This window comes from Numida meleagris, chromosome 13, assembly GCF_002078875.1.
Source record: "Numida meleagris isolate 19003 breed g44 Domestic line chromosome 13, NumMel1.0, whole genome shotgun sequence".
Classification (NCBI taxonomy): domain Eukaryota; kingdom Metazoa; phylum Chordata; class Aves; order Galliformes; family Numididae; genus Numida; species Numida meleagris.
Window position 1 is genome coordinate 12,401,150 of NC_034421.1, and position 12,174 is coordinate 12,413,323.

General features: G+C 45.8%; 1 protein-coding gene across 3 annotated transcripts in view; it reads left to right on the forward strand.

The window, feature by feature from the left end:
- The window catches only part of GTF3C1 (general transcription factor IIIC subunit 1), a 40,375-nt gene extending 28,404 nt beyond the window's left edge, over nt 1–11,971 (forward strand). For 2 of the 3 annotated variants that reach the window (XM_021412088.1, XM_021412090.1), the window contains 11 exons: nt 263–375; nt 770–832; nt 2,477–2,570; nt 3,398–3,570; nt 3,722–4,006; nt 6,040–6,293; nt 7,556–7,842; nt 8,332–8,992; nt 10,479–10,518; nt 11,126–11,318; nt 11,670–11,971. In XM_021412088.1, the coding sequence (XP_021267763.1) occupies nt 263–375; nt 770–832; nt 2,477–2,570; nt 3,398–3,570; nt 3,722–4,006; nt 6,040–6,293; nt 7,556–7,842; nt 8,332–8,992; nt 10,479–10,518; nt 11,126–11,318; nt 11,670–11,891 (2,385 nt within the window). In that variant the 3' untranslated portion in view covers nt 11,892–11,971. The remainder of the gene's footprint in view (nt 1–262; nt 376–769; nt 833–2,476; nt 2,571–3,397; nt 3,571–3,721; nt 4,007–6,039; nt 6,294–7,555; nt 7,843–8,331; nt 8,993–10,478; nt 10,519–11,125; nt 11,319–11,669) is intronic. The other variant, XM_021412089.1, reaches the window with a different exon arrangement.

Here is a 12,174-nt window from a genome sequence, read left to right on the forward strand (position 1 = left end):
ATTCATGTTTGGTTCAATAAAGAGTAGGTGCTCACTGGTGAGACTTCACTCTAGTAAACACACACCTCTGCATTCAGCAAGTAGAGTTCTTACTGAACTTAGAGGCTACTTCTGCCTGTTGGCCTGTTCCTCTAACTTGATAACTCAACACTTAGCTATTTCTACTACATTTTTCCATGAGCACTTCAAAAGTAGAGCATCCTCTCCCCCCCCCCACCCCCAAGACATGGAGGTTAGTGACATGTTTCTCTTGCTTTTAAAGGTTTGTGCAGCAGAGTTTAAGCAGTTTGTGGAAAGGCTGAAAGCAAAATTCAGTTCAACTCTGGGGAACCCCAAACTGGAAATCCCTGATACGTTACAGGAACTCTTTGCCAGGTATTTTAGTGACAGTGGTTGTGACTCTGTACCTGGGCAGGCAACGTGGGCAGTTCAGAGCAGACCTGTGCGTGATTTATTCTCTCTCCTACCCTTGTAGGTTACAGAAGTGCTGTAGATTGTAACTGCAAGTCTAAAATCTCAGTAAAATACTAAATTGTGTAATTCTGTGCTGTCTCCTGTGCACATTTTTTCTCTGACGATTAGGCTGAGAGCTGCTGGAGCAGCAAGTACTGCATTGTTTCAGTGCTTCCCTGATTGGCAGTTGCAGTGGTCAACCTCTGCATTTCACAGTTGATATAAATGAAGATCTCTGTATGTCACAGGTCAGCATAAGGCACATTGCTTCATATTACTTGTGTTACAGTGTTTTCTTTTTGCTTCCCTTGACTAGATTTCGAGTTATGGCAATTGGAGAAGACACAAACCAAACCACCAAAGAGGACAGTCTCAGTAGGTAAGGAACAGTAACACCATTTTTCCATTACAACTCCAAGGTCATGTCAGCCCTCAGATCTGTGAGAGATTGCAATGCTATAACGTGATGGGAAGTACAGCAATAATAAGGGTGGCACAACCCTAGGTTTCAGCAAATGAAAACAAGCTCCAGTGCAGCAGCCATGGACACAGAAAAGAAAAACTGCTTACCTTTGGAAGGCCTCAGGTATGCAGGGATCTCCAGTGAAATACCCTCACCTCCACTGCCAACCCTTAAATGAGTTCTGGGATCCTGGCTCCACCCCTTCCAATCACTCAGATACATTGCATGCACCTGAGCTCCCCTGGGCTGGCCCTGCCTTCCCACCAGGTGCTCCATCACTGCTTCAAGCCATGGCTTAGCATTTCCACTACAAAGATATATGTGTAGTCTTCTAATTCAGTATGCCTTTCATCTGTTTGGGGTTGGTTTGTTTTTTGCCAATGCAAAACTTTTTAGTAGAAAAGTACACTTGCAAGGCTGCAGGGATCTCTGGCGTAAATCATGGATTTGATGAATGAACTGACAGCAGGAATGACCTCCTCAGAACTTCCCCAATAGGAAAATAAAGTTTTCAGCATTTATGTGATTTTCATCTCCAGGTTTTAAAATCTTTGCCGTTCAAAAGAAATGTATTTCACTTACTGTCCTTACCAGAACTTAGGAAGTAGTTAGAACATAGCAAAGCATTTCAGGAATTACCTGCAATTCTCAGAACTCTGTCTGTGAAGAGGTGCAGAAGAGGTGTCCAGGAACTACAGAACACGAGGGAAGCGCTTTTCAGTAGAGATAAATATTTCTGTTTTCTCTCCGAAAGCCAAATGCAGATTGTCTATTAAAAAACAGCATCTGTTCCTGAATAGAAGCATTAGGCGTGGAGGAAGGAAGACATACATTTAAATATTTAGACCAGCCCACGACAATTGGAATTTTATATCCAAAAGACTTTCTGTACCTGGGCAGTCTGGTTCTCTGACCTCTGAGGTGATGTTTGTTACTTGTGTTGGCAAGAAAGAGAGAGCTGTATAAGTTTTATCAGTCAGAAAATTGCATGTCTTCTTGGAAGATTAATATAAGACATGAGGAGGAACTGCTAGATAAAAGAGTCATAGGAGGGGGAAAAGAGTAATTGCAGGTAGCTCTCACTGGCACCCAGGCTGTCTCCTAGGGCTGGGATTCCGTTGTGTTGGGTGCTTTACGTAGCCAGCACTGGAGACCCCAGATACTTGTCTTGTAAGTGCTGGTATCTGTAATAGGACAGGCTTTACCATTTGAATATTCTCAAGTAAAACTGGAGAAGAATCTGTAATTCTGGTGGTCTGATACCATTTTGACAGCATTCTGTACCTTAAGAGGAGAGGTTATCAAAGAGAACTTTGTTTTGTGTCAGATTATCTGGACTGAGCCCGAAATTCAGGGTGGAGGGTCAAGGAAAATATAGCAGGCTCTTTTACGTTTATGGTTCTCAGCTGAAGTTATCTCAGACCTTTAGGCATCTATTTCAAAGAAGCTAGTGATTGAGTTTACCTATTGCTAATTGTATTACCTGGTGCTAATCTAATAGTCTAGTACCTCATGCGCAAAAATAAAACCCTTGTTCTTTTTCTTGCTTTTTTCTTTCAGTGTCTACGATATTCATTTCCTAGTGCTACAGAATCTTATACAGAGCACTTTGGCACTCTCAGATAACCAGATGAAATCTTGCCAGTCGTTTCAGGTACAAAATCTAGACCAGTCCTTACTGGTCATACAATCCTGAAGAGCTTCTACCTTACCTTGACACATGCCTTTTTCAAGTGGGAGACAAGAAACCCAGAAACTCAGATTTGCATCCTTTCTGCGAGGATTATCCTCTTCTGCTTTTAAGAAATTATATATTCTATGCAGCTTTTCAGTATGTTGCTTTCTGTCAGAGGATGAGATTGCAAGATGTGAGCTTGGAGCAATCCCTGAAAATTGTATGAAATGAACTCCATATATGCATTGCAGTGGGTCACAATTGAGTGCACAATTGAGCTGGAATTATGCTCTGGAGGAGACACCACAAAGACAATCCCAGTATCCAGCTGACAGGTGTTGGTCAGCCTCTCCTTCAGTACCGAGGACCACCAAAATGTATCATCTATCACTGAAGCCCTTCAAAAAATGAAGTCAGAAGTTCAGAAGGAGTTCAGTATCTTATCAGCAGACAAGAGGGGAGCCTAAAAAGTCAAGTTCATAGAAGCACGTGTGCCTGGTAGAATGATGGGAAGGATCTATCCAGCCATGGTGCAAATCAGTATTTGACCTCTCTCTCTCTGGTGGGAGACTGATCCCATTTTGAATTTCAAGTGTTCTCTAGTATTTAGTTATTTTTAATTGGCGTCTACTGCAGAAGGCCTGGAAGCCAATCAAAGAAACAAATAATGAGTTAAATGAATTGGTATGTTTCATTTACATTCTGGCTCGTAGCTCCATGTTCATTTAGTTAATATAAACCTCAAGTAAGGGAACCTAACAGTGGATTCAGAGCTAACACTGCCTTTTACGTTGGTGTTTTTGCAGACATTTCGTTTGTACCGCGAGTACCGGGATGACATTCTTGTGAAGGCTTTCCTGGAGTGCCAGAAGAGAAGCTTGGTCAACCGTCGTCGTGTGAACCATACTCTGGGCCCAAAGAAAAGCCGGGCTCTGCCTTTTGTAGCCATGTCCTATCAGCTGTCCCAAAGTTACTACAGGTGGGTGTGTACGCATGAGCAAACAGAAGAACTGGCATGGGAGAGAGAATACACGTGAAGTATCTAGAGCAAAGAACCTGGCCACCACAACTGAAGTGGAAGAGATGACAGATTTGTGCTCTGTTTGTTTGTTTGTTCGTTCTTCCCCCAGAGTTTTCACCTGGCGGTTTCCCAGCACGATTTGCACAGAGTCCTTCCAGTTCCTCGAGAAGCTCAAGGATATAGAAAAAGCCGACCAGCCAGATAACTTCTCCTTTAAAGATCAAGAAAGCAAAGCATCAGAAGGCATGATTGCATTTCCTATGGATGGACCTGGTGGCCACTGTGTGGCAATGCTTTCCCTGTTCTCCCTGGGACTTGTATCTGTGAACGTGAGAATCCCAGAGCAGATAGTTGTGGTGGACAGCACTATGGTGGAAAACGAAGTGATAAAAAGGTAAGCACTGTTGTTTTTATTAGCAAATAAGGCTTGGGGATAACTTGAATGAAATTTGACGAGCATTACCATTTTTTGCATTGTGCCATGGCATATTTTACTGTGATACTGTTTAGATTTCTGAGGGACCATTCTGAAGACTTAATGGTACTGTCGTTAGTGCCTGTCATTGCAGCCCTGGACTACATTTGCCTTTGCCTGTGTGACATTTAAATTGCCAGGCACTCCACTGCCATCAAGGAGAGCAGCGTGTGCTATTTTAGTATTTTCATCAACACCGGGACTTCCCATTTCAAGGACTGACAAAGACTTAGCAGCAACAAGGTTTCAGCTTTAACAGTGAAACCTGGCTCCACGATATTTGTTCTTTATGTTGTTCCTTCTTTGATTTATTATATTTTTAAACCCGCATTAATTGAATACCACTGAAATCGAACCCTTTCTCTAGGCAGTTTAATCCTGTGAATAGTTATCCTTACAGTCATGTGTTTTGTTAGAGTGCAACTAAGACCTCTTGCTGTGTTGAATCCGTTGCTTCCTTTTATATTGCCAGTGTACATGGGAAAGTTTGTCCCCTTTCTCTTTAGAGCAGCTTTTTACCCATTTGAAGATGGTTATCATAGTCCTCCTCCCATAACCTACTGCTCCTTAAAATGAGCAGCCTCAGTTCCATTAGCAGCGCTTCTTGTGTGCTATCCAGCTCTGTGTTTTTCTTATTATTTTCCTCTGCACTGAACTGTGATGTCAAGAAACAAATGCCATGCCCTGGCTGGCAGGTCTGAGCCCATTTGGGCCCCTCACTGCAAGAAAGTGAGGCCCTGGAGCGTTTTCAGAGGAGGGTGACGAAGCTGTGAGGGGTCTGGAGCACAGGGCTGATGAGGAGCGGCTGAGGGAGCTGGGATTGTTCAGCGTGGAGAAGAGGAGGCTCAGGGGAGACCTCATCGCTCTCTATAACTACCTGAAGGGAGGTTGGAGTGAGCTGGGGGTCGGCCTCTTCTCTCTTGTAACTAGTGACAGGACGAGGGGGAATGGCCTCAAGTTGCGCCAGGGGAGATTTAGGCTGGACATCAGGAAACACTACTTTTCTGAAAGAGTGGTCAGGCGCTGGAACGGGCTGCCCAGGGAGGTGGTGGAGTCACCGTCCCTGGAGGTGTTCAAGAAACGTTTAGATATAGCATTGAGAGACATGGTTTAGTGGGGTTATTGGTGGTGGGTGGATGGTTGGACTGGATGATCTTGTAGGTCTCTTCCAACCTAGCTCATTCTATGATTCTATGATTACCTCGTGGTGTGCACGTGGTGTGCCTGCTCATGCAGCCCAAGACAATCATTGTCTATGCTCTTGCCCCAAAATGTGTTTCAAGAGAAGACACTACAGTTCTAAGTCATCTTAGAAAAGGTTGGAAGGACCCTTTTGTTGTCTCTGGTATAACCTGCTTAAACCAATGACTACCTCGGAGTTACATCAGGTTGTTCAGAGCCTGACCTGCTCCACCTGTATCCAGAGCAGCTCTTGTCCTGTCCTGGAAACTGATAGGGTTGATGTGACTGAATTTGTTGTTAGGAAATCTATCATGGCTGCTATTACTACTATTCTTTATTTACTTCGAGGTTATCTACAGTTAATTTTGTGTTTGTTTGCTTTTTAAGTAACTGAAGTGTTTGGTCTGCAATGCTTTCTCCTTTTCTCCCTTAAAAATAAATCCTGCCATACGCGGCAATGTCTCACGTCTGTCCTGTGTGAGACCTTTATGAGATTCAGCACTGGAAGCCATTCTGGGTTCCTTTGAAGATGTTTAAAAGAAGAGAGCATTTCCTTTTCTGCGGACCTTCGCTGCGTTTTGCTTTCTGTCGTTGCTTGCTCTCAGCACTGTAACTCGGGCTGCTGTGGGCATACTGCAGCTGCTGGTGACTAACTGCTGGGCTGCAGAACAGCACGTGTTCTGGCTCTGCTCAGTGTCATGAGTCACTTTCTTATTTTGAGGGGGGAAAAAAAAAAAAAGCACCAAACAAAATGCCTCTGTTTGCCATAGTTTGGGAAAAGACGGACTTGAGGAGGAGGAAGAGGAGGAGGATGACTTAGATGACAGCTCTGGAGGCAAACGGAGAATAGAAGTAAAAGCTCGTCAAGCATCTCATACCAATTACTTACTGATGAGAGGCTACTATGCCCCTGGAATTGTCAGCACACGCAATCTGAGCCCCAGTGACAATATCGTGGTCAATTCCTGCCAGGTGAAGGTTAAGCTGCGCTGTACACCACTTCCAGGAAGACTCAGCTCTCCAGGTTGGTTTCTGTTTGGCCTGACGTGCACAGGTCTGTGTTGGAGCAGGACACACGGTTCCTCAGCTCGCGAGTTTTCTGATTTGAACAAAGCCTCTTTTGTCCTCTGCTCTGTTCTTCCTCCTGCGGGAAGTTTTCCAGTCCCTACCATAACTTAAAATACTATCCCATGTTACATCTAGACTTTCACCTGTGTAAAAAGAAAAAATACCTTCCAGAGCTCTCAGAAGTGCCTGAAATAGCAGTGTTCAATCTCTGGCCTTTTAGCCACAGTAATTAAACATTGTGATAATATTTAAAGCTTGAATATTTGCAGGGTTATCAGCACCCTTCCTTCTTGAAGATCATCTTCCTTTGTGCTGTAATGCAAATGCATCCAGGAAAGCCTTTAGTTGTTGAGTTCTGTAGTGGGATAGTGCTGTCCCTGCCCATTCCTATTGTTATTGTGATAGAGATAAAATAGAAATTATTTCTCGTATCTCTGCTACCACGCATGGCTCCCAGCTCTGCAGAGCCAGCAGCTCGTTATAGTTGGTCTCATTTTTCCTTGGCTGTCAAAGTGCAGCTGTCACATAAGTGTCTGTCAGTGCACGATGTAAGGGCAGCCTGCAGATAAATGGGCAGAGAGAAGATAAGAACACTGCCAAAACTGACCTCGAATTAGCCAGGACAGAATAAAAGGTCTCAGGCTGCTTCAGCTGTTGAATACTTTGTATAGTATTCGGTATGGGGTGAGTTTTGATGCCGTGGTGAACCTGTCCCCAGACACAGATGCTCGTTACACTGAAGGTACTAAGGCATTGTGAATGTGTAGTCTGTCCCACACTTGGCCACCAGCTTTGCCACGGATCAGCTGCTTTGGATTTTTCAATTAATAGGGTCCTCCATCGCCAGTCCTTTCCCTAGGCTGTTTGCTCAGCTTTCTTCAAGAAAAAAGGAGATGATTCCCTCATTAACTTAAAGCTCAGCTGGCCCAGTGGTAGGGAATACCAGCAAGTTACGCTGCCTTTCAGTGACACTTCGCTGTGATAAGAGGGTAAGCCCCTTTAAACCAGCTGGCTCAGCTTCTACAGGCCTTGTCAGACACAAATATGTGAGGAGGAAGGAAGCTGCAGTAATGAACAGGGAAAGCTGAGCTCTGTTTTTAATCAGAATGGTCCAGATCACCTCTCATCTGTCTGTCTCCAAATATTTGTCTTTCCATACCACGCTGCATAGTAACAGTGCATCACTGCTTAACCACTTGCTTTTTATTTCTTTTTCAGTTTCTTCTCCGCTCGATAACATGGCTCTGGGAGTCTCCTCCCTTCCCAAAACTTTTACCAGGCTGATAAAAATCCAAGAAGAAAATTATAACGTTGATCAGTTTCTTCGTGAGTGTACAGAAAGCTATGGCTACAATCCCAGAGACGTAGCTGCTGTTTTGGAGATCCGTAGTGCGATAGAGGCTGCCTCCCACTTCGGGGTTTGCAAAGCTGAGCTGGGCAAACAGTTCTGCAGCTACGAAGAGGTGGAACCTGCACGCACCAGGAACTTGCAGCAGTACATTCAGGTGGTTTAACAGACAGCAACTTTCCATACGTTAGTGTCTGCATGTCTAGTATTGCCCTTGAACAGAACAGTCTCCAAGGCTGTGTGAAGCAAATAGAAGTTGAACAAAGCTACTCCTGTTAGGCAAGAGTTGACGTAGCAGTAGTCTGATAGCACTCTTGCCTCATAGTTAGAAAGGCCAAAAACTAAAGCAACACTTACTCAGAGATAGGAATTAACTCTTCCAGAAGCCCAGAGGTGCCCACATTCACCTTTGGAGGGGAGGTCTCTTTCCCAGTTACATTTTAAATTAATTTAAGCTGAACAAAAATGTTTTGGGCTGTAATTTCAGAAAAGTTTAAGGGAGACAACGGGGCAGAAAACTGAGTATCCCACTAAGCTCTACCTCTTTCTTTGCTGCTAGTTAAAGATGGCAGTTCCGTGGTACTTGGTTGTATTGATGTTCTTCCGGTGTAACTTCCTGAGATAATTCTTGTTTTGTTTTCCATAGGACCTGATTGAAATGGAGCAGGTTTTAGAAGTAGGAGGCAATAGTGTAAGACTGGTTGCAATCGTGTTTGCCAGGCCGTGGCTATTGCATTCAGTGTGTCCAGTGAATAAACCAGATGATTCTGGTGAGCAGCGTGCAGACACAGCCCTCTCAGAGGTACAACAGGACTGCACGCTGTCAGCACCAGCCAAGGGGCAGGAATGTTCAGGAGAGGAGGAGCAGCTGGGAGAAGACACAAACCATCCCAGTGACGGAGAACCCCCAAGGAAGAGATGCAGGACTCAAAGCGATGGCCTTCAAGATGGTGACCAACTCTGCCAGGGTTTGCAGAGCGGTTTGCTAAGTACAAATGAAAGTAACTTGGATGCAGATATTACCGATCCTGTTACAGTGAAGGAATCTTTAATCCCAGATGGGGAAACGGGCTCCCTGGGAGAGCAGGCAGAACATACAGCTGAAGGCCCTGCATGTATTTCAGACATTGTCAGTGTGGACATGCCCAAGGATCAAGAGAAGCCTTGTTCTGAGGACAAACAGCTTGAAGAAGGGAATGATGATCTCAGCACTGAGCACAACAAGCACATCCCTAGCCTTGAACGCTCCGCCACAGAGCAGGATGACGATGTTTCCCATTTGCAGGAGAACCCAGAGGTCTCTAAAGGTATGGGGGAGTGCTTTACAGCCAGGGAATAGCGCCTAGCTCATCATCACCACCCAACAGGCAGCTCTATTTTATAAGCACTTATTAGATCCTTCATGAAGCCGTGCCATTGAGAGAGCTTTTCACTTCACACAGCCTAGCATTACACTAATTGGTCTGGAAGGTATTGGAAGTTTCAGATACATCAGATTCCTTCCTGTGCCTACTCCTGGAATGTCTGTGACTACTCCAGAAATGTGCTTTCCTTAAAAGCCCATCTCCATTTCTTTCAATCTTCTCCAAAGACATACGTGGATATGAATTTTCTCATCTCTGGCTTCAGACCAAAGGCTTGACATCTTTAAATCAAGAAAACAGCACTACTTGTGCTTTAACTAGAATGCCCGTGACTAAAAGCTGTAAAGTCATTAAACCATTCACCAGAATGCAGCACATGCCAGTGAGAAGATTCATAGCCTCATTTGTGACCCAGCCTGACTTCATTTTCCCGTCCTTTTTGCTGCCAGTTTTCTTTTTTTAACAGCTAATATTCCCTGCCAGGATTTACACCGAGTTGGTTGTTGGGGATTTTCTTCTAGTTCTGTTTCTGTCAGCTCTGATTTCAGGCTGAATCACAAGGAGTGACGTTTGGCCACCATCTGCCCTTACCCTTCGCTTACAGTTGCAGGCTCCCATGTGAATCTGTGTGGTCCTGGAGTTGGGGGCTGGTTCAAGCCTTCCTGCAGGACATAGTCTCAGGGCTGTCTAAAAGGCACAGACTTTATGTTAAGAACGACTGTAGTGCTACTGTGGATTTAACTTCTGTTTGTAACATAGGAGGGATAAAACTGTAGCCCTAACCGAGCAGAGTTCTTAGCAGCTTTACTGGTGATGCCCAGGAAGTTTAACTCGTGCTTAAGCTAAAGCTGTTAGCCTCTGGGTGCAGCAGAAGTACCTACATTAAGTAATTGCACAATTAAAACCCATTAGGAACATGGAAGTCGCAGGGGCAGCTTTCATTTTGAAACCAAACTCTGCTGAAATCTCAAGTTTGCATTCTCGAGCCCTAAGTCTGCAGTTCCTCAGACGTCTCAGCTTCGCCGTGACTGCCGGTGGGATTCAGCTGGAGCCCCGTGTGTGTGTGTGCAGGCACAGCCCCTGCACGGTGCGAGGTGATGCAAGATGCAGAGCTATCTGCCGGTCAGCCACCTGATGAGACTGCTAGGGGTCAAACTCCTTGCTGCGATTTGGGAGTGGAACCGCCAAAAGCGTGGCTGGAGCAGATCGATGTGGGTTTGAGAGCAGTGTGGGAAGAAGGGCTGTGCTGGGGAGGGATAAAGGCAGAGTGGAATCTTGGGACTCCTCATGCAACCAAGAACAACTCAGCTTGATTCTGTTACTTCCTAGCACAAGCCGTTGCCTTTTACAGCTTAGCCACCTGTTACTTAACTTCCACTGAAGAGTTTGGGCTAACTAACTTCAAAACTGCGTGTTCTTTTCTTTCCAGGCAGTTCTGTGCCAGGCGTGTCCCAGGCAGCTGCGGACAGGTGAGGAACAGAGATGTCTGCAGTGACTGAACGCTCAGCACTGCCAGGGTAACTTCTGAAGCAAATGCTTTGGAGAGCTCGGTTTTAGGCTCCAATGGGCAGAGTGTACGAAAGATGAACCCCATTTTCCTCCACTGCTCTTGTTAATGCTGCTCATGTGTTCATATGCACGCTCCGACACCACAACCTGCTCCACTGTCAGAGGAACAATGCTCATTGTATTTCACAGTGCAGGGTCAGTAGGTCCCATCTTCCACGTGCCCAGGGAAGGCCTAGAGAAACTCTGCAATATGAGAACTGTGAGTTGCCTTGCAGGGTCTGTCCTTTCCCTACGCTAAGAATAAGGAATTCAGATTCCTGTCTGAGCACTGCGGCTGCATGTTGCAGACTGAAATCTTGGACAACTTCTGGAGGATATTAGAGCTACTGCGAATGAAGGGGTGAAACAGAGCCCAGGGCAGCACTGGTGTCCCCAGCCCCGGAGGGATTTAAGAGACACGTGGCACGAAGGGACAGGGCTCAGTGGTGGCACGCGGTACGTCGGGTGCAAGCTTGGACTTTGGTGATCTAGCAGCTGGCAGAGCTGAATTGAAACTCTCTTTTGCAGGCCCTGTGAGAATGTGTGCTTCATCGGGAGACCGTGGAGGATTGTGGATGGGAACCTGAACAAACCCGTGTGCAAGGGGATGATGGAAGCCGTGCTGTATCACATCATGACAAAGCCAGGCATAACGGAGAGCATGCTGCTGCAGCATTACACGGGGACACTGCAGCCCGTTGCTGTCCTGGAGATCCTGCAGGTACGTGAATAAGCAGCGCTGTGAGCTCAGTCTGCTTCAGCCTCCAAACTTCAGATTAGTTTTTGTTTTAAAAAACCCACTTGAAGGCACGCATCCTTAATGATAAAAGCACAATACATGGTGAGAAATTCTGAGGTCTTTTTTTTTTTTTTCCTTCCACATCTGGAAGTTTGATTACCACCACTGTTACTCTGCACCGAAACCCTGCTGGGTTGCTTTTTCCTAACACGATTCAAAACGTTAAGCACAGGTCTGAGCTTCCTGAGAGCACTGAACACAGAACAGCTCGGGGTGGCCGACGCTGGTTTGTCCTGCAGATGCTTCAAGCTAAAATTCCACTTCTGTCTGCAGGGCCTGGAAGCTCTGGGCTGCATCAGGAGGTTCCACATGAAGAAGGCGCCCGCAGCGTCGCTCTTCTCTCGGCCGCTTATAGAAGAGCAGCTGGACAATCCCCAGCTGAGCCACAGCTCCGCAGCGTTCTATGAGCCCACCATAGACTGCACCCTGCGCCTGGGGAGGGTGTTCCCCAGTGAAGTGAACTGGAACAAATGGGTGCAGGTCATCCACGTCTAGGAGATGTAAACCTGAATCTCGTCACGTGGGTTTCCCCCTTGAACGTTAACGTGGATTAAATGCTATAATTCATCGCTCCATTGTGTTGTGTTCTGAAGGATGTTTTTTAATCGTTTTTTTTTTAATACTTTTGAACACACTGAGGCTGAGAACAAAGCTTAACCACAGCGTCATGGTATCACTGCGCCTCGCAGCACTCACACCGCGGCCGCCGCTCCAGCACTGCGTTTATTGACAGGGAAGGGAAGGGAAGGGAAGGGAAGGGAAGGGAAGGGAAGGGAAG